Raw genomic sequence first — 20,320 nt, 5'->3', positions numbered from 1 at the left:
GATGAAATCATTCAGGTGAACTTACGGTAAGGTCTAAGTGTCCTCACCTGCAGTGCCATTGTTGCTAGTTGACATGTGGAAGCCGTTGTGCTGATGGGAAGTGTAGGCGTGAGAATCTCCTGGGATGTGGACACCACCGACCGTCTGCTCCATCCTGTAGGAGTCTCCGAAATGAAAGCAGCTCTGAAAGCTGCCTTGGAATTCTGGGAAATGAGGGCGGATGTTGAGGAGAAAGAAAGAAAAATAGAAGCCAGACTTGATCGAGTGCCACCAGTGTCTATGGGTGATTGTTTCCAAGGTCAGTAAGCGTCCGCTCCATCCGGATGGAACTTAATGTGGATCTCAAATTATGACAATGCTATATCTGTGCTCGTGCTAACTGCGCCAGCCCCATAGTATACAACATTTATCCCAATCGTCTCAGTTTGTACCCAGAATGGACCGCAGGAGTCACGATAATGGGAAAGCAGCCTTGCCTGGAGCGCTTTTACGCAACTCCCTGACCACAGCGTGGTTACAGAGACGTCCATGTGTAGATCTTTACAGGGAAAACAGTGTTTAAGGCATTAGGAAAAGGCTCTGGAGTGACAGCTGAGCCTGCCATGTTAGGGCGCTGAAAGACAGCTGAATACATGAGCCAGCAGTTCGTTGGCTAATTCAGCTCAGGGAAAAGGCTTCCGGCGTGTGGTTTTACCCACTCTGTCTCTACGACTCTAATCTCTCTCTGTCCTAAAAATGCTCTGACGGAGCCACAGGGCAGTATCGCTGCTCTAAGAGACGACTTCCTGTCTTTGAGGCCTTTCATGTGGGTGTTTGAAAAAGGACACAGGGGTATTCTTATGTAAATTCCCTCACAGGAAGTTGTACGAAAGTAATACTAGAGCTACATGTTACTGAATCACCTGCTATGGCAAAAAAATCAGGATATTAAATTGAAACGCCAATGAACGTTTTCAAATTCAAGCCAAAATAGATTTCCTGAAACAAGTTACGTTCAGCCAGATGTCTTTGGGTCAGCCTTACCGTCGTTGGCAGACTGATGGTGGTGATAGTGAGAGTAGGGCTTGTGGTGAGGGTGGACATGCTGTTTCTCCAGAGGAGGAGGAGGTGTCCCTGTCCCTTTCATCCCTGGAGACATGAGGGGACCTGACACCCTGGAGGAGACACAGAAAGGGTGGGGGGAAATATACATTTAAATGTCCCGATCTGTTCAATCATTTCTAGACAGTCTCAATCATTTCTCAATAAAATGCTTCACGCATTGTGACATCCCAATCAAAGCAGGATCTACATGGCGGCCTACTAACCACATGATCTGACAAACCCAGCGGTGCAGTTGGTGATCCTAAACACACAGAAGAAGAAACATTCCAGGCGTGTGGAAACTTGGGCTCCCCACACGTAATCGTCCTCCTACCACATATTATGATCTAAAGTCAACAAACAGCGGAGTGTGCATTCAAGTGAAACCAACCCCCCCCCACACACACACACACATACATACACTGCCCAACATTGCAGTAAACCCAGGCTTTGTGGCCTAGAGAGAAAAAAGCACAATAGTGTTTACATTTATGACTTTTCAGTTTGCACATCAAGGAATTTTTAAACATTTGGAAAATAACATCATGCTTATTAGGAGGAAAAAAAAGTCATAGTATATAGTATGTCGAAGAAAAAGTCATTGTGAAGTATGTTGGAAAAAATAAGTCATAGTATAGTATGTCGAAGAAAAAGTCATTGTGAAGTATGTTGGAAAAAATAAGTCATAGTATATAGTTTGTCAAAAAAAGTCATAGTATAGTATGTCGAGAAAAAAAAGTCATAGTATAGTATGTTGAAAAAAGTCATAGTATAGTATGTCGAAAAAAAGTCAGTGTAGTATGTCAAAAAAAAAGAGTAAAAAAAGCCATATTATAGTATGTTGAAAAAAGTCACAGTATAGTATGTCGAAAAAAGTTTTAAAAAGTCATAGTATAGTATGTCAAAAAAAAGTCAGTGTAGTATGTCATAAAAAAGAGTAAAAAAAAGCCATATTATAGTATGTCGAAAAAAGTAAAAAAAACTCAGAGTATAGTATGACGAAAAAATGTCATAGTATAGTATGTTGAAAAAAAAGTCATAGTATAGTATGTAAAAAAAAAAAAGTAAAAAAAAAGTCATTGTGTAGTATGTCGAAAAAAAGAGTAAAAGAAATGTCATAGTATAGTATGTTGAAAAAAGTAAAAAAAAAAGTCATGGTATAGTATAGCGTATGTTGGAAAAAAAGTCAAAGTATGTTGAAAAAAGTAAAAAAAAAAAAAGTCACATTAAACTATGTGAAAAAAAGTCATAAAAAGTCATAGTATAGTATGTTGAATAAAGTCACAAAAACACAGTATGTTGAAAAAAGTCATAGTACATCAGGAAAAGTAATGGAATAAGAGATTACAGAACATGGAATTTAAATTATATTTTTATTAGTTAAAAATGTTAAAATGTATTAATTAAAAAAATTCAATGGTATGCAGTAATCGGATGTCCCCTATACCTGAGGTCACTTGATTTCTTTGATAGTTCATTTTATATTTGCCTTTATCTTTTGCTTTTATATTTGATAATACACATATATTGACACATATTTACATTTCATCTCTATTTTTCTTTCTATTTTTCTTATAACTTCCGTTTCTTACATATTTTTATTTTATAATGGAACATCTGTTATTTCCTACTGGGGATCAATAAAGTATTTCTGATTCTGATATCACTTATTATACAGCGTTAAAGGCGTTTTTCTGTAAAACAGCGACCCCGGCGGTGCATCAGTAAAAGTTCAGGCAGAGTGGTACTGCAGCACAGGAGACGGCAAGTCTTCCAAAACAAAAACCCACACAATTATAATAAATTCAGGTGAAGTTCTGTAAGAAGAAGTTGAGGGAAAAGATATTAAAAAAGTCAGCATATTATGTCATAAAAAGTCATAGTTTAGTATGTTGAAAAATGTAATAAAAGAAAAGTCATAATATAGTATGTTGAAAAATGTAATGACAAAAAATTTGAGTTGCTACGGCCGCTAACTGAAGGTCCATCTGCCTTTGGGACATAAATCAAGCCTTAATTTTACCGGCATATCATACCGGGTGGCAGACAGAATTGCATAGTGAAAGCAAGGATTATAGGGAACCTAAACACCGATGATGTCATTATTCTATAGCCATTCCATTATGCAATCAACATTTACTCCATAATGATAAGTTAAAATAAAAACTTGTCTATTCCCACTTTAATCCCTACGAGATATGACGTGTTGATTAGTGAGCTGTAGTTAGCTGCTGTTATCTTCAGACAGAGCAGGCTAGTCTAAGAGAGATATTTAATGTGCGTCTTGTTCCGCCTTCATAAGATCACGTGATAAATTTACCCAGGAGCAGTAATAATAACCATGTCTGGTATGTATTCAGACGCTTAAATGTTAAATGTGAAAGTTAACAAGAAACTGAAAATGACCACCGATTTAACGACTTAATGTTGTACACTTGACATTAACTTAATGGAACAGCAATCTGGTCCAAATCCAGACTGATAGCCAGCAGACCTGTCTTTAAAAACGGAGCTGGCCAATCACCTCCCCAAATATTCAACAGCTACTTAGTACCCTCTCATGACTGCATATCAGGAATGCAAACACATAAACTGCTGCTGTGTTACTATGCACTGCTGTGCTGTGGAAGCATATGGTTTGCACTAAGCGCTATATGAATGTGATGACAGAGTGTTGCTGGAGGCAGCCGAGCCCTCATATGACTGCACACTGCTGGCCTGGCTGGAGCCTACTATATGACCTACAGCTCCATGCATGAGGGACGTCCCACCCAGCACTCAGTAGCTGGCAGTGGCTTTGCGAAGGGCATTTGGCGGAGCGGCTGATGAAGGGAGATGGTAAACAATGTCAAAAGAAAGTGCGAGAAGCTGCGGCGCGTTACTGCCAATGCTGAATTTTACATTTTACTTAGCTGACATAACTTCAGGCTCCCAGTGTTTCTGCCTCCAGCAATAGAGATAGATCATTGTGAAACTATATAAAAAAAATATACATTACCATACTCTTTTTATTACTCTCTATAACAGAGGTCATGTTTTTGCTCCTGTATGTCTTCTTTCTGTTTTCCTGTCTCATAAACATATGAATGGATCCCATGAAATGTATTGGAGGGATTGGCCTTGAGCCAATGAGCACATAATTATATGTCAGTGGTCATCTGAATCTGGGATTTCCATTATACTAACTAAGGATGTGCGCGATTACGGCAACAAATATGGATTGAAGCAGAATATTTTGTTGGATAAAAACACATCCAACTTTTTTACTTTTGGACCGACGACTGCATCAATTAACGTTACAGAGACTATTGAGGGCTGAGCGATGCGTGTGGGTGCTCGCTGTGTGGGTGTTTGAGAGAGATCGAGGGGAAGAGAAGGTGGAAGGTAATAAAACTTGCACACTAAAATACCAAGGGGTAGCCGCCTATAAGCGATGCCAAACCGTGACTCTTCTTAGACCACAGACCAGCAAATAACACACCACACACCGGGGTTCGTGAGGGTAAATAACTGAGAATTTCATTTTGTTTTTGGAGGAAAAACTTTTTTTGAGGTGGTGTCATCTCATCCTCGCCCTGGGTTAAAGGTCAGGTTTTAATCTATGCAGTGCAAATTTAATATTTCACAATATCATCGCTTCTGTACAAAGTCTCACTCTCCCAACAGTTCATCGCAGCACGTCGCCTTCTTCTGTCTGTTTCAGCATTTAGTGGAATGTCACGTTGTCTTTCTTTCTTAACACAGTGTCAGCAGGATTGAAGAAGCCCCTTGCAGTATAAAGCTCTAAATTGCTACCAAAGCTACTGTGTGTAAACCATAAAAGCAATCTTGTCCGCAAATAGTATACACCCGATTTAAAAAACAAAAATAGGGTTTGTGCATTCCTAACCGGGCGACTGGAGCGGACACTGGGTACATTGATTTCAGCAGCATTTAAAGTACCGTTTGGTTATTGAAAAATGTGATTAATGATTTAAAATGGCTCTTCTACACAATGTTTAACCTTTCGATTAAATTGTGCTCAATTTTGACTGTTTTCTGTTCTCATACTTTTAGACTAGTCGACTAGTCCAACGTTTAAACGTCAGGGAAACTAGTCATTAGGAGCATCCCTAAAACTAACAACCATTGGTGGAACTTAACTAAGTACGTTTACTCAAGTTCTGTACCTAAGTACAGTTCTGAGGTACATTACTTGAGTACATCGATTTTATACCACTTTCTTTCTACTCCACTACATTTCAGAGGGAACCTACTTTTTTACTCCATTTGACACCTTATGAAATGTAATGTATTCTTAAAGATTAAACTACCGAATGTTATATATAGTAGTAAAATTTGTTCCACCTCAACCAGCCACATCTCGATCCAACGCAATATAACATGGACATTTTGCCGCCGAATGGAGACTTTTACTTTTAATATCTTAAGTACATTTTAGTGCCAATACTTTTTACAACTCAAATAAAAGTATGAACACTTTGACTTGTAATGGGGTATTTTTTATAGTGTGGTACTGCTGGTATGACAAAGATCTAACTACTTCCTACGCCACTGCTAATAACTTTGAAACAAACAAAAAGAAAGACTTTCCAAATCTCAAATTCCGCAGGATTAACAAATCAATACAACTTAAAATGTAGGTTATCCAGTAGGACTGATGCCTTTGGGAGAAACAGCTGAGTAGCAGAATTGTTCTGAGTGCTGTCTACTCATCAACATGTTCATCTGGGTATCAAATTTAAGTGCTTAGCCGTATATGGACTGCACTTGACCTCCATGTCTATCTCCACAAAATTGAGGAAGCTTGTGTGGCACCTTGTGTTAGTCCAGCTCTGGAGAAGCTAGTGGTTAGCGAGCGTGGCTAATCTATGGGTTGGCACAGGCCCAGTGCGTGGCCATGTGTTCCTGCAGAGAGCAGCATTCCCCCAGGAGCTGCTGTCAGCACAAACTCAGGAAACAGTTATACTGTTCATATTTTTACAAGCTGCCTCTATGTGCAGCTAAAGTGAATCATAAGCTAATCACTGCCAGCTGCCCCCGGCCCTGCTCTCGCTGGGCTCTAGTTTGCTCGCAACTCAGTACACGAGGTATGAGGGGAATCTTTCATATGCCACATTAATCTCTCCCCCGATATTCATCTTCACTGACCATCCAGCACTACTCCGCTTTTTCCAGCCAGCCCACCCACTCCTGTCCCGCTGCTATGAGAGAGTGATTTGACCGCTGACCTGTTGATTCCTGAAGGTAAAGTTGGAGGGGGTTTTAAGGTGAGGCTTTCAGATTGATGGACTAAATCTAATGAATATTTAGAGGGTTGAGAGGTTAGAGAGAGCGTGGACGGATTTGTAAAATACCCTTGTGTCCTGTCTGTTATAACAGATGGATGTGACCTTTATTGCGTGAAGATAGTGTCGGGAGGAGAGGGAAGTGATGAGCTAGATGATATACGAGACCTCACTCTTTGCTCACTGAGAACACAGCTACGTGACTTCGACCTGAGTGGCCCGGTGAATGTTTCTGTGAGTAATATGGGAAAGCTGATGTCATTCTGGGAATGAGTTTTGATTCAGCACAGAAGTTCATGACTAAACATCGATCTTAGAAAATGCTACAGCAAGAAGATGAAACGGACCTCCAACCTGGACAGTTTGCTGCAAACTGAAGACACACAATTCCAGACAAAATAACTTTTATTCCGGTACGTGGCAACGGACGTCAACTGCAACTATTGTCCAGAAACATTACAAGTTGACGCACTCTCATTGTGTCAAAGAGAAGCGGTCCTTGGAGTCTTGGCTCTTTGTACTGATGGGATGGAAAGAAAAACCTGAAGATTCATGAGCAGTCCTACTCTGCTCCTCGTTCGTCTTCCTTCACCTGCAGCTAACTGTCCCACTAGGGAGCGAGGATCAGACCCTGTCCTCTACAGACCCTACGTTCTCCACAAACACCCTCTGCCTCGCTCTCTCATCTCTCCGACCGTTAAGCCCCTCTGATGGATGACGGGGGCTTCTTTGGCGCAGATCGGTGGGAACACTTCTGGTTCTGGTTATCAAGCTAAAGCTGAGCTTGAGAGACAAACTAGAGCATCCTGGCTGAAGCTAAGCTAATGCTAAGCCAGCCCTGCAGGGCCCAGTATGAAGAGCACACAGCCAGGGCTCGGGATATTTTTGGGGGCCTCGAAAGCTCCCCCGTTAGTCCCAGAAAGATAACTGGCCTAGTAAACACAAAGAATCCATCCTTAATCACCGTCCTCAGAGGAATTTGACATTAAGTCATCTGAATTTCTTTCCTGCGAGTTAACCATTTGTGTAGACGGGTTAATTGAAGACTACGCATCAATAACTGAGCACCACAAAATGAGTGACTGGCCACATGCTGACATGAGCGACTACCTCAAAAATGTTTTTTCTTTTAGCCGTAAGATTGACACATATTTTCTGGATCATTGCAGAATGATAATGGCTGGAAGACAGACAGTGTAGAGTTACGAGTCGTGAACGCCCCCCCCCCCACTCGTTCAGAGCAGGAACTCTTAATGTAGCTCTGTGCCGTCTCTGCCGCCACTCTAATTCAATTAGCCTGTGTCAATCACTGCCGAGGTATCAAACCACCTCAGACTAATATTTGCAGAGGGGCTCTAATATCAATACGTAGGTAAAGGCTGTAGACTCTCCCCTTCGCAATTATATAACCACATATGGCTGAAGCAGTGAATGACAACATTTACCACCCATCTCCTCTGTGAGCACAGGCCGCCATGGTCGAACAGCCATCTCTATGAGAGCGGCCATACACACACACACTCACACGCGCATGCACTCGTGCCACGCCGATTGCCAAATGTATTTTAACTGGCATATTTTAATATTAGCTTCAGAAAAATGACACTGGTATTTACAAAGTAAAAGGAGTCTAAATGGCCCATTTGAGCCAGAGTAAACACATTTAGCTATGAGGTCAGAGGCTGCCACACTAGAGTCAGGTTAGTTTGATAATTTTGTCAAAATGTTTAATGTCCTGCTAAACCGTTTGGGAAAAACAAGTGCGGCGCTGATATTGACTTTGGCAGCAGCCTGTATACTCAAGGCTTTAAACATGTAAATCAAATGCTCCATCTTCAGGCAAATGTGAGTAGACGTTTCATGCCCGGCTGGTTGTACTGTAGGTCCCCTGCCACAGCTCGCTTTTTGACTCCTAACCCCACCCTCCGTCCACACTATGTGATGAACCGATATGGCACTACAGTGTGTGTGTGTGTGTGTGTGTGTGTGTGTGCATTTATGGCTGCTTTTAGGTCGAACATCTTGATTTGATGAAACCTGTAAACTTGGAAATTGCTGCAATTTTAATGCATTGTCATCACGTCACAAGTATGTAGGAGCTTAAGGTGGGGAAGGAACACGGGAAATTACTTATATGGCATAATAGGCACTTAAGTTACATAATGGAAAAAGGGGGATTCTCACTGCTAACCACTCTCATTCTCACACATACAATGTTCAGATGTTCCTCATCAAGCACCCAAAGGAACAGAGCCACGACTCACTTCCAATAATGTCACGCTGCCTGTGTCACCGCCGTTACAGCATCCCCTACTCAGGTCCTTTTCACTTTCCATTTCTCTCCTCGCGCTGGTAATTGTGCATGCCGCAGAGAAAGAGGCACTGAAACCGCAAGGTAATTTCGACAGCGTTCTCCTCCTGCTTTCAAGGCTTGAAACAACACATCACCTTCCAGATGCTTCCAGGCCGACCTGGCGTCTCTGAGCGGGGCGCTCGGACGTTTACATCCAGAGGGTTTTCGCCGCGCCGGCCCGCTGCACTGTTTGTGCTGGAAGTCGAGCAGTCTGCTGTGCCTCACACCCCAATCACACGCAATCATGTGTGTTTCCTGGATAACTATATGTAAACTCCTCTCACTCACACACACGAGTACAAACGCATGCACGGCTCTTAGAGTAAGAAAGCCATCAAACCTCATTCTGTCATACGCCTCCACTGTATACACTCCCATAAAAGTGTATATACACACACAGACACCCGTAGAGCGGAGCATGGAGTTAAAAGAAAGCCTGTTTACGTAACACGATAACTTTTGTAACACAGGGTTTATGATGCCTGATTCCATCCACTCTTTCTCAATGTTATTCAACTGTAAAAGACTGTTTTCCTTTTCTACCTCCTTGGTTTTCAGCACATTGTTTAGTACAGTACACACTGTGCCTCCTGACGACACTCGGGCTCTGTAACTCCGCTCTGCTGGCTCTCGGGGGAAATCATCCGCACTAATAGGAAACATGCTGTGCCTCTCACACACATACACACAAAGAACAACACAGTTACATGAAAATAGTTGTCCAGTTCTGCTGAAGTGTCCTCGAGCAAGACAGTTGCGCTTCTACAGTATATGCTGCAGGTTTTCCATTCTCTCTTAGACACTCTCTGTTATCTAATGTAAATGTAAAATGTGTTTCAGTACAGCAATTAATGTATTCTCATTACAGTCAATTAATTTCTTCATAAAATTGACAAGAAATTTAAAATAAACTGAAAAGAAACAAATTTTCTTCTTGGCCAAAGATGTAGCAATACTGGCACACTTAACAAATAATACTAAACTGTCTTCAGTTTTATCGCTCTCTCTTTAAAAGTATCCCCAGTTGAACTTATTTTCACAATTGTCTGGAAGATGCAGCATCTTTTAATATGGTATAAATTAATGTAGTTCACTGCATTTGGTGTATGATCCCTCAACAAATCAAGTGTCTAAAGTCACTAGTGTTGCACGGTATACAAATACTAATAAGGTATCGCGATACACTGCCGTTAAAGACGGTACGATACTAAAAACTACAGTGTTTTAATACGAGCCGTGAGTTGCGTCGATGTGCGACAGCGGGGCCGTGTGTGTGTGCAGCGCTCTGCTTTAGAGGATACCATTAGGGTTGTGATCCCGGGGGAGCAGGCAGTTTTAACTTTGCTGCTGGTGGGAGCAAGCGGTCAAAAAAACTAAACTGTAGCGATAACCAGAAGGATGGAGTCAACAAATGAAGTTGAAAGGAAGATTAAAGCAGGTTATGAACCGCTCGCTAGCTGCACAATCTCGCTCTGAGCTGGTGTTTCTATCAGCAGAACTCCCTTCAAAAAAAGAAGGAAATAACAGCGCGGCTCTAATTACCGATCAAATGTTCTGATAAAATTAGATTCACCATCTTTTCTTAATCTGTCCAAGCATCTCCTGTAATTCGGTAAACACATAATCCATCAAAGAGTACGTGTTAAAGTATTATTTTACCGTGTGTCTCAGTAACGTGAAATGGACGGAGAGGAAAAGCAGTCCGGCATGAGTGACTCTTCTCTCTCTTTACACCACTTTGCTTTCTACAGTTACTGTGGTGTCTTCCTGATTTTAGCAGCTTTTCTCTCATCAACTTCTCACAGAACTAAATCTGAATTTATTATAATTCTGTGGGTTTTTGTGTAGGAAGTTTTTCGCCGTCTTCCTCTGCCTGAACTGTTACTGATGCGGCTCATTAAACACTGTTTAATAAGTGATATCAGAATCAGAAATACTTTATTGATTCCCGGGGGGGAAATTACAGTTGTTCCATTTTAGAATAAAAATATATAAACATAGAGAAGTTATATGAAAAATAAAAATAAGAAATAAGAATAGAAATAAGTAAATATGTGTGCATTATCAAAAATAGTGCAAATATAAAATCAACCATCAAAGAAATCAAATAAACTCAAGTAAAGGAGACATCAGATTACTGCATACTATTTTTCATTAAAGTGTGAATCATGTCCGGCCAAGCGGTTTGGTCATCGCACTGATGCTGACCTATCCAGTGGAGATGGGGGACCTTATGAACACCGATTACAGTGCCAGAAATAGAGCTAGTGATGTGTCACGTTGACCCCGCGGTGACCAGCACAACCCATCTACCCACGAGGGAAGTTTTACGGGTTGCCGAGTTCAGTTTTTGTTTCCAGTAAGACGGCCAAATGGGTTTGTCAGCAGGACTGAGAGGCTTAACCTAACATGATATAAGAGGGTTTGCCCTGCGGATCTGCCTTCATTCCGGTTGATAAATAGGTGAAAAACAATGGAAACACAGTGGGCTAGAATCAATGGGAGGATCATAATACTATCAGCGGGATTAATAGAGGAGGAAAGTTGTGTGTGTTTGTATAGTAATGTAGATACATGCATGTTAATGTGTGAAAATGGTAAATGTATGGTGTTCAGTTTGAGACCAAGTGTCCAGCTGTTTCATCTTTATCCATTGAGTTTTTGTTTTTGGTAACTTCAGCTAGAAAAGTTTGACCTAACCAGATTGTGATGTCACATGACTTTAATGCACACATTTGACTTTACTGCAGAGCCCAATCAGAATGGTCATGTGACAAGACTGTGACACAGCCTTACATGACTGTTTGTAGAATTTTCCACTTATTAATCGGGAAATGTGCACCTTTCCCAGATTCAATGTTTATATTTCCCGCCCTTTGTCTCCCTTAACGGTGACAGAGTAAGTATGACACATCTCCCCAGCTGAATACATCCATGTTACACATCCATTGAGGACTCACCCGTCTCTTGTGCCGTCCATGGCGGCCAGCGGGGACAGGTGATGAGGGCTGCCGAGGTTCCGGTCCAGTCGGTGTTGTCGGGAGGGCAGGTCAGTGGTGGAGACGGAGGTGGGGTTGGGGTTGGGGTTGGGAGAGAGGAGCTCCACTGAGGCGCTGTGATGGGGGGTGCTGGAGCCAGCGTACAGGCCTGAAAGACAAACAAAGCTAATTCAGTAAATGTGCCAAATAAACTTGAGGGCTCTGCACTCCATCTTTCCTTTGAGCAAATTAAAAGCCATTTCATGGTAACAGGATTTTGTTTTGACAACCTTCATCCAATCAGAGAGCTTTATCAAATAAAATGTTCTGTGTTTGTGCTGTTTGTAATTTAGGGTACATTGTTTGTGCTGCCATGGGGATTGAGCTCGTTTATCCTTTCAGCTGTTTGTTCTCATTACACAATAATAAACTGAAATGTTACATGTGTTTGAACGGTGACTTTGAGCAGTAGGGAATTTGAAAAGGGGAATACTGTATAGCCTCTGTTTTGTGTTGTGTATGCGGACGCTCACGGTTATGGTTATGTTAGAACAAGAAGGCGTATATGCCATGCATTTCTGCATTTGCAGGTCTGCATGTACATCGTACTGTATCAGAGTCATTTTTTAAAATGTGTGTGTTTAGGGGGTATTTTTCTTTTCCTGAAGCTGGCTGCATGTTGCCAACTTTTCTACGTTTTCTACAGTAAAATTTCTTGTTTTGTCTGACCAATAGCCCAAAACCCAAAAGTAGTCATTTAGTATGTATTTTTTAATTTGGGAAGCAGCTAATGTTCAGCCACACGCTTGAGTTCAATTTCCCTGAAATCTGTGTCAATTTGTCACCACATTGTGGATATGTCTACCAGTCTTTGGAGCTGCACTTGCACATATCAGTCAACAAATCCACTGGAAAACATCCGACCTTTCCACTGGTTTAATCTAAAAATGTTGCTCCAGAGAGAGAGACGAGTGACAAATCATGTTGAAAATCAAGAGCTAGTGTTGTTAAGAGAAGTTATACTGGATCTCCACTCGTTCTCCCAAAACCATAAATCTACTCTCTCCATCTTCTGCTCCGTTTATCGTCTGATTTCTTTCCCAGCATCCAGAAGGAGAGCGGCGCGCTGACTGTCTGGGGCAGTTAACCGGCGACGAGAGGGGAAGACAAGAGGAGATGAAAGGAAGGGAAAAGATCGGTGCTCCTGGTTTTGCCGTTTCCAGGCCCAGCTGTTCTCAAGTGGAAGCATGCTGGGGCCTGATCTGACAGCACTCTGAAATGGTTACAAGCTTGATTCATTACCCCCAAATCATCAATCACAGACCTTAAATGTTTTCCCCTTTAGCCCCAACATCTGCTACCAGACCGGCAAAACAGTCGACAAATAATGGCTGTGATTGCCTCAATTTCATCGTTAGTTCCTTGTGGAGGGAGAGTGAGAGGATCTGATGGCACTCTTTACGGGTTAGTAGAGGATTATGTTTTAAGATGTTGTGTATTGGCTCTGAAATGCTTCTGGTCAAGTTCAGGAAGAAAGCTCTGTGTGAGAGGGATATGGAGAGGTACAGTATATCAGCCATTCAGCACACAAGCATGAGCATGTAAACCTCTGCATTAAAACTATGATGAATCCTTCCTCTGGTTAATCTAATTATGCTCTATAAAACAGAGAGGGGCTTCTCGTAAGTCTCGCTGCAGCCATGTGAATAAGAGAAGACTTATAACCGGCGAACAGGAAAACAAGTTTAGCTCTGACTGGAAGCATGACTCATTTTCTGCTCCACAAGTGTTAATGATGGGATAGCTGCCCACTTTGCCCCACCTCTTCCACGCATCCTATTGGCCCTGGAACAAAGTGAAACTCATGTAAATGGGGATCCTGAGTGCCAACCTGCAACATCTTTGCTGGCCTCGAATAACACTGCATCCCTGGACGCTTTGGCATCGGCTCACGAGAGAGCTCCTCGGGGCTTTAAACCATTTAAAACAAGAGAGCAAGCAACATCCACTCAGAAACAGAGGGAGGCCGAGAGGAAAAAGCCAAGACTCGGAGGCCCGGTTTGACATTCAAAGACAAGTTGAGCGTTCACAGTCGTCAACGGTGCGCTGAGTTCCAGCAACAATAACAGAGAGCAACGGGGTGACTGGATAGGGTACAGGCAGAAAACAAGGACAGATGTGTCCATAAACTGAGGGAGCTGCGGGGATTCTCTCTTGTCTTTAAGATGGTAATAATCTATTTATCTCTCTCTTGTTCCCGATCCAAAGCAGTGTTGACATTTGGCGACGGTCAAATTCATCAATTAGAAGTTTAAAAGCCACATGTGATGAATAGAAGTTTCTGTTTGTAGCGGTTTGTAATGGCTTTTGCAGCCTTTGCATGACGAGGATGACAGGTTAACATGATATGGTAATGAAATACAAACCAAACAAACAAATGCGCCAGGTTGTGTACACATCCATCTGAACTTAAATAACCAAGTAGAATCCAGCAGCTAAAAATGGGGATATAAAATGTGTATAAGTAATTAAAGATAAATTATAGTGATGTAATTTGTTTACGGTTGACTAAAGGCGCCGTAAGTATGATTTTTATTGCCTGAAAGCGCAAAATTATCATAATACATCTGCAGGAATGTTGACATGGCTGTTGATGACCACCAATGACTCTGATCGCTTTACCAGGTGTTGGGATTTCTGGCAGTCAGACCTCACTTACTGGCCTGTTCTTCTGTTTTGGAACAAATACTCTCTCGCTATTGATATTTTGAGACATGGCCAGTCTCTTGCACTCACATTTTGAATTCCTCAACCGCAGAGAATGGTGCTACTACTGGTATCATATGACATGTTGTATTCAAGTCAAAAAGCAAATGATGAAAAGATGTATTTCTCATTAAAACTTCATATTTAAGAATTTATGCCATAATTGACATATATTCTAGCACGTTTCATGAAAATGTAACATACGGGATGTGTAAAACATATAGAAGATACACTGAGAGAGAGACTAGAGACCTGAGCTGTTGTTGCTGATTAAGTATTAGATTACTTAATGTCTTCATAAGGGGAAGAGGTTACATAATGAGGGTGTTAGATGACAGAGCAGCATCCTGTGTGTGCACCTGTGAAGATGTCTTGGCCCAGTCCAGGAGAACGAACATCTTTGCCGTTGTAGAGGTGCTGCGAGGAGGTGGAGCTCTGGAGGTGCTGCATGGACAGACAGTCACTCAGGACGTCCTGCTCCAGATGAGGACAGGGCCGAAGCTGTCAATCACAAACAGAAGAAAAAAAACAGAAATTGTTTACAAGAAATAATGTTGAGTCATTTCAAGAGAACCCCATCTGGTTTGCAAGATTACGCAACCTAAGAACAAAACACAGCCTCAGTTTTGTCTATTTGTAGGCTGGACCCTATGTGGGGTGTGGTTTTTTTCCCCATTTTTTGTTTTCTCTTTTTGTGCAACAACGTTATTGTAATGTTAATTTGAAACAGTAACTCAGCAAAAGAGAATACATCGTCAGTCAGGGGGAACCAGAGGAAAGATCATAAGATCCTTTTTGAGTCATGCGTTGGCCTTGGACATTGCGGGTAAGTGATCACTGTACCAACTCGGAGCCAACGCGAGATTGCTTCTGTTTCTCTCACTGCCAACAGTAATGGGGGCAACTGAAGACACATTTAAGCTGGAGAGTCGATCACACGCCACGCAGGAGAAACCTAAGCCTAAGGAAACTTGTGTCAGTTGGAGAAATGGGACATCTGCCTTATGGATCAGTGGAACAGCTGACCTCTGTAGTATACATCAGTGGATTTCTCTGTAATAAAACATTACAGTTGCTGAGGTACACACCAGGACTGTACTAACAACCACATATTTCCTTTACTCAGGAGATTTACCTTCAAAGAACCTGTAAATTCAACACAGGGACTGGGACAGGACTATACCTGATTATCAGGAGTAGGTAGGTAGAAAGGCATTTTAAACAAACGGTGTGTAACATGGTGTGCCAGAATCAATTGAACTGAACAACTGATGGACAGAGGGCAATCTAACAAAGGTCTCAGTAGCATCTGCTTTGGCTCCGACAATATCAGATGACGTCTAATGGACAGACAATAGCAGAGGACGCTTCAGTAGATTTACTATTCATTCATAAAAACATGATAGTTAATTCTTCTTTGCCATAGACCTCTATAAACTAATACAACACATCAATGAGCCACAATGTTGCACTGGGTTCTATAATTATGATGAACAAATGTACAATTACACTAACTTAACTATCATTGACAATAAAATCTACCCAGTTTACATCATTATTAAACATTGATCAAGTTACAGTAGACCAGATATTTCAATCATATTCAATGACCTCTTTTATTCTTCAATTGAAAGGGTTCATTTGCTATTTATTAGCAAGCTAATATGAGCTTTGTCAGTCGGTTCAGTTACATATGTAGCAGTTAAACCTGACAGTAAAAGGTCAGGTTTAACTGACAGTAAGAACTAATTTGTGCGACGCAACCCCTTTAAATTAATTTCAATTAATTGAATATGCTTTATTGTGTATGTGTAAATCTCCACCTGGTTATAGTTATAACTGGGGTACGGTTGAACTTAACAGCTGTGCAACTGGCTCCTTATCATTTGAATCCAACAGATGTGGGTTCAGGAAATCAACATGCAAACTCATTATAAATCAAGTTTGTATTTTTGTCGTCATGCTGTGAAATTAACCTAGGGCTAAAGCGGTGAAGGAATTGGAAGGGCAATGAGGCGCAGCGTTTTTTGTCAGCTCTTAATTTCCCCTCCATTGTTGTTGTTGTTCAGCACTTATAGCTACTGTACATGTAGGATGTGACAGTTGGTCTTTGTGCTATTTGTCCCGCCCCTCCTCCATTGTGATTGGACGGCTGGGTAAAAAGTGACAGTGACGAGGGCAGCGTTTTACCCAAAGTTGAACATTTTTCAACTCTCAGCGACCAGAAAAGAACACCGTAAGTGCAGCGCTGAGTACAGAGTACTTCGTCACGCTGCTGGCATTCGTAGCATAAAAACAAGGCGCTCCCATTTGCAAAGAATTCAAAAAAGAAAAAAAGAGTGAACATAGTAGTTGTGGCGGTTGCTTGCCATCCCCTGCGGTTGGCTTGTCAGTAGCGCGGTATTGCAATATTGCGACAGCCCTATATTACCATCTCGAAGAATACATATTTTTTGGTATAATAGTCAGAAATGCTAACTTTATGATGCCAAGAGGCATACAAACCTGTCAGTGCTGCTCATTTGGAGCAGTACAAGTGTATTTTTAAAAGAAAGTGTTCCAGTTACAGATGACAAGGTCAATGTTGTTCACCAAGGTTTTTTCTTCATCATCATTCCAACCCTACCAATCTGCCCATCTGTCTCTGTGACTGCCTGTCTGTCCATCCATCCACAAATCCAGCCTTTGTTATTCCATGAAAATCAATTCCACATTTTGATTTTGTGGTTGGACTGTGGTTGGAAACATTCTTCAGCATTATCACAACAATCTACTCTACCCTCTGATTATTACCACAGAGTTCATGGACGGCGATGAGCCAAGTGGACAGATAACAATGTTATCTGAACGTGACTTACATCTTGTAAGACCTTCTGCCTATCCGGCCAGTAAAATCACAGATGATTGGTTGAGTTTTACAGCTAGCATCATCCGCCTTCTGAGTTCACACTTAGATACTGTATGTCAGTAAATGTGTTGTCCTCCTGGGAATCCTTATGAGTGCCCTGCAAAACATTCATCACATGTAATTGGGCCCTGTTCTCCCCACAGCGACACTCCTAACAGTTTTTCTCTGGGCCGCTCCAAGAGTGGAGTAAGAGCGTTTGTTTGACATTTGTCCATAACATCTGGCCACTGGGGTATTCCGCAGTACAGCTTATTAACAATGCTACAAGCACACATGTGTTTCCCTTTACGGCGCTAAGCAAAGAAACACATCATCTAGCCTGCCACTATCCAGCCCCTTCCACAACAATGAGCCCATTCTCTGTTATTTACCCGCTTCCAGTCAGGGAAAGAATGGGCTTTTGACCATGAACATGATGAAATGTGGTCAAACCTGATCTATTGTTGGGGAAGCTATTCTCAAAGACACCCCTCTACCAGACCCCCAGCCTCCCAACCCCTCAATTAAACAAACTAGATGAATCTGGGGATAATGTACATCAGAACAGGAGAGATTACGTAAAGTGGTCTGTTCGTAGCCCTACCGTACTGACTTGAATTAAGTAATGCTGGAAGCTGACTAAGGAGAAAGGTCCACAGTAGCTCTTGAGCAGGCCTACTCTGTGTACGCAGGCAAAGCCACCCACATGTATGTATTGCCACTAGGGTTTGCATGGATGCTGGTAAGAATCTTTTTTTTTTGGCAGAACTTTTTTTACTGGTGTCCAGGTTGTGAAGTGACAAATAAACGGTGCAATTTGGTGCATTCTGGCCGTGACTTTTATCCCTGACAAAGCACCAATTTATGCATGAAACGTATAAAATAAAACATTTTACCATCAAAAAGTATGCCATTTCTCTCCTTACTGAACAAAAAAATTAATTTTAACAATCCAACTATACTTTAGAATAAACATAACACAAACATCTGTCCTCATCTTTATCAATTTTAAAGGCAACCAGAAAAAAAAAGTTAAAATTCTTGTCCCTTTCATACGTGACTGCACACCCTGGCTCTTACTGCACACTGGCAATCTTTACTAATACACCAGTAGTGCAAATGTCAAAGACAGACAAAACCTCCTGGTGGGAACTGAGGCAGCATTTTGCCCACTGGCATCTTTGGTAAACTATTTTCATTATAAAAAATAAGCATTATTTCAAACGCTTCTGTTTTACATTGTATGAACACTGAACAAACACTTTTCCAGAAGGCAATAGGTCACAATAGGCTATAAAACTGAAAAGCATCTTTTATGCTATGAAATTGAAAATTCTAAATAGATGCAGATGGATGGATGGAGAACAATTAAATGTTTTATTGTGCATTAGGAGGAGTGTTTCAAGTGGTTATAGCCACTTTGGACAGCGGTTATGCTGCATGCAACTGGAACAAACTGCCAGAAGATGTGCACCAATTTTTATATCCAGATTAAATACATGTGTCTTGTCATGTGCCTATGATTGAGCTACAATGTTTTTATTCTATTTTATGTACTTTGCATTTTGTTTTATATTGCCTATCTTTTAATTACATTGCTCTTTGTTTAATTACTATTGTTTTGTGCTTTGTACTAGCTATATAAATAAACTTGCTATTACTACTGCTATATGTAAAAGCCAATTACTTCTGTAATTGCTAATAAGGAAGCTGGTTAATAATTAATAATTGACTTATGGAGAAGGGGTGGGATTAAATAAGTTTATACTTCTTCTCACTCCTTTTCAAATATGTAAATCAAGGCATCAAGTGTTTGACAATTTATTTTTCTTATGCTTTTCATTGTATGTAAATACTACTTGTTTCTGACTGTCCAGTTGTTGGTATGATCATTCTCTTTTTCTTTATTTTTTATTTTATTTTTTTTGTATTCTACATGTTCGAAATAAATTTTGAAATGAAATGAATGAAAATAATTATTTTATCCTGTTCTACTTTTGCGTTAAAAGGTTGTTTGACAGCAGCGGGGATATAAGGAGTTGGGCTGCGGGTTGTTTTTACCTGGTTCTGGTGATCAGCACACCTGCGTGATGGCGTTGAATGTGCGTCAGCATCGTTATCATGTTGGACGTGTTTACATTCACATACCCTGTTAACGGAGGAGCAACGCCGACACTCCGTCCTCGTCTTGTACACAACTCTCTATCCGGTCCCACTGGCCGGGAACCTGCTGACAGGTCATCCAGCTCCGCAGGTATATTTGCGCTCAACATAATGTGACTGACTCACGCCAATCAACTCATTGAGCGGTGTTAACCTGGTGCTAAACGTTACACCTGTTCCTACAGCTAAAAGTTTCCGGGCGGAACTCGGAACACTACTTTTGGCGGGTAGTAGACGGATAAAACCTGAAGGAGGCAGCAGTGCAACAGAAAGAATGCCAGCTGCCGTAAAACCCCGAAGAAGAAGAAGATATGTTGGCGGGTAGCGAGCCGCGGCCAAATGTTGCGATCGTCATTTCCGGTAAGTGCGCCGCAGAGTATTCGATTTGAGACGACCCCACCCCGTTGAAATACACACACTACTCAAGTAAGTACAGAGTGCACACAGTGCACTACATTGAAGTGTACTTCAGGAAGTACGTGGATTGGAACACACTGTTGGTGTGTGTTCCCGGAAAAAGAATGCTGTATTACAGGTTGCTTCTGAAATCCAATACTAACATGCTATTTAGTACGCATAAACAGTATGTGAGATATTTTAGTAGGTTCGAAACCTTAGTATGAAACCAATAGTATGTGAATTGCAAACTATTTCCGGTGAAATATGACAGTATGCAACGTTGAACTAAGGCAGCATAAATAAAGAAAAAAATTAATTCTAAATCAACCAGGACTGAGATCTTACGGATCTTACGGAGACATACAATTTATCTCTCAGTTGGTTTTATTTGATGCTTTAAAAA

General features: G+C 41.3%; 1 protein-coding gene across 6 annotated transcripts in view; it reads right to left on the bottom strand.

Moving 5' to 3' along the window:
* The window catches only part of glis1b (GLIS family zinc finger 1b), an 86,060-nt gene that overhangs the window by 912 nt on the left and 64,828 nt on the right, over positions 1 to 20,320 (bottom strand). For all 6 annotated transcript variants that reach the window (XM_074635607.1, XM_074635603.1, XM_074635606.1 and 3 more), the window contains 4 exons: positions 14,828 to 14,969; positions 11,685 to 11,871; positions 1,024 to 1,154; positions 48 to 203 (listed from right to left, as the gene is read on the bottom strand). In XM_074635607.1, the coding sequence (XP_074491708.1) occupies positions 48 to 203; positions 1,024 to 1,154; positions 11,685 to 11,871; positions 14,828 to 14,969 (616 nt within the window). The remainder of the gene's footprint in view (positions 1 to 47; positions 204 to 1,023; positions 1,155 to 11,684; positions 11,872 to 14,827; positions 14,970 to 20,320) is intronic.

Source organism: Sebastes fasciatus, chromosome 5, assembly GCF_043250625.1.
Source record: "Sebastes fasciatus isolate fSebFas1 chromosome 5, fSebFas1.pri, whole genome shotgun sequence".
Classification (NCBI taxonomy): domain Eukaryota; kingdom Metazoa; phylum Chordata; class Actinopteri; order Perciformes; family Sebastidae; genus Sebastes; species Sebastes fasciatus.
This window is presented reverse-complemented; position numbering and strand designations above follow the sequence as displayed.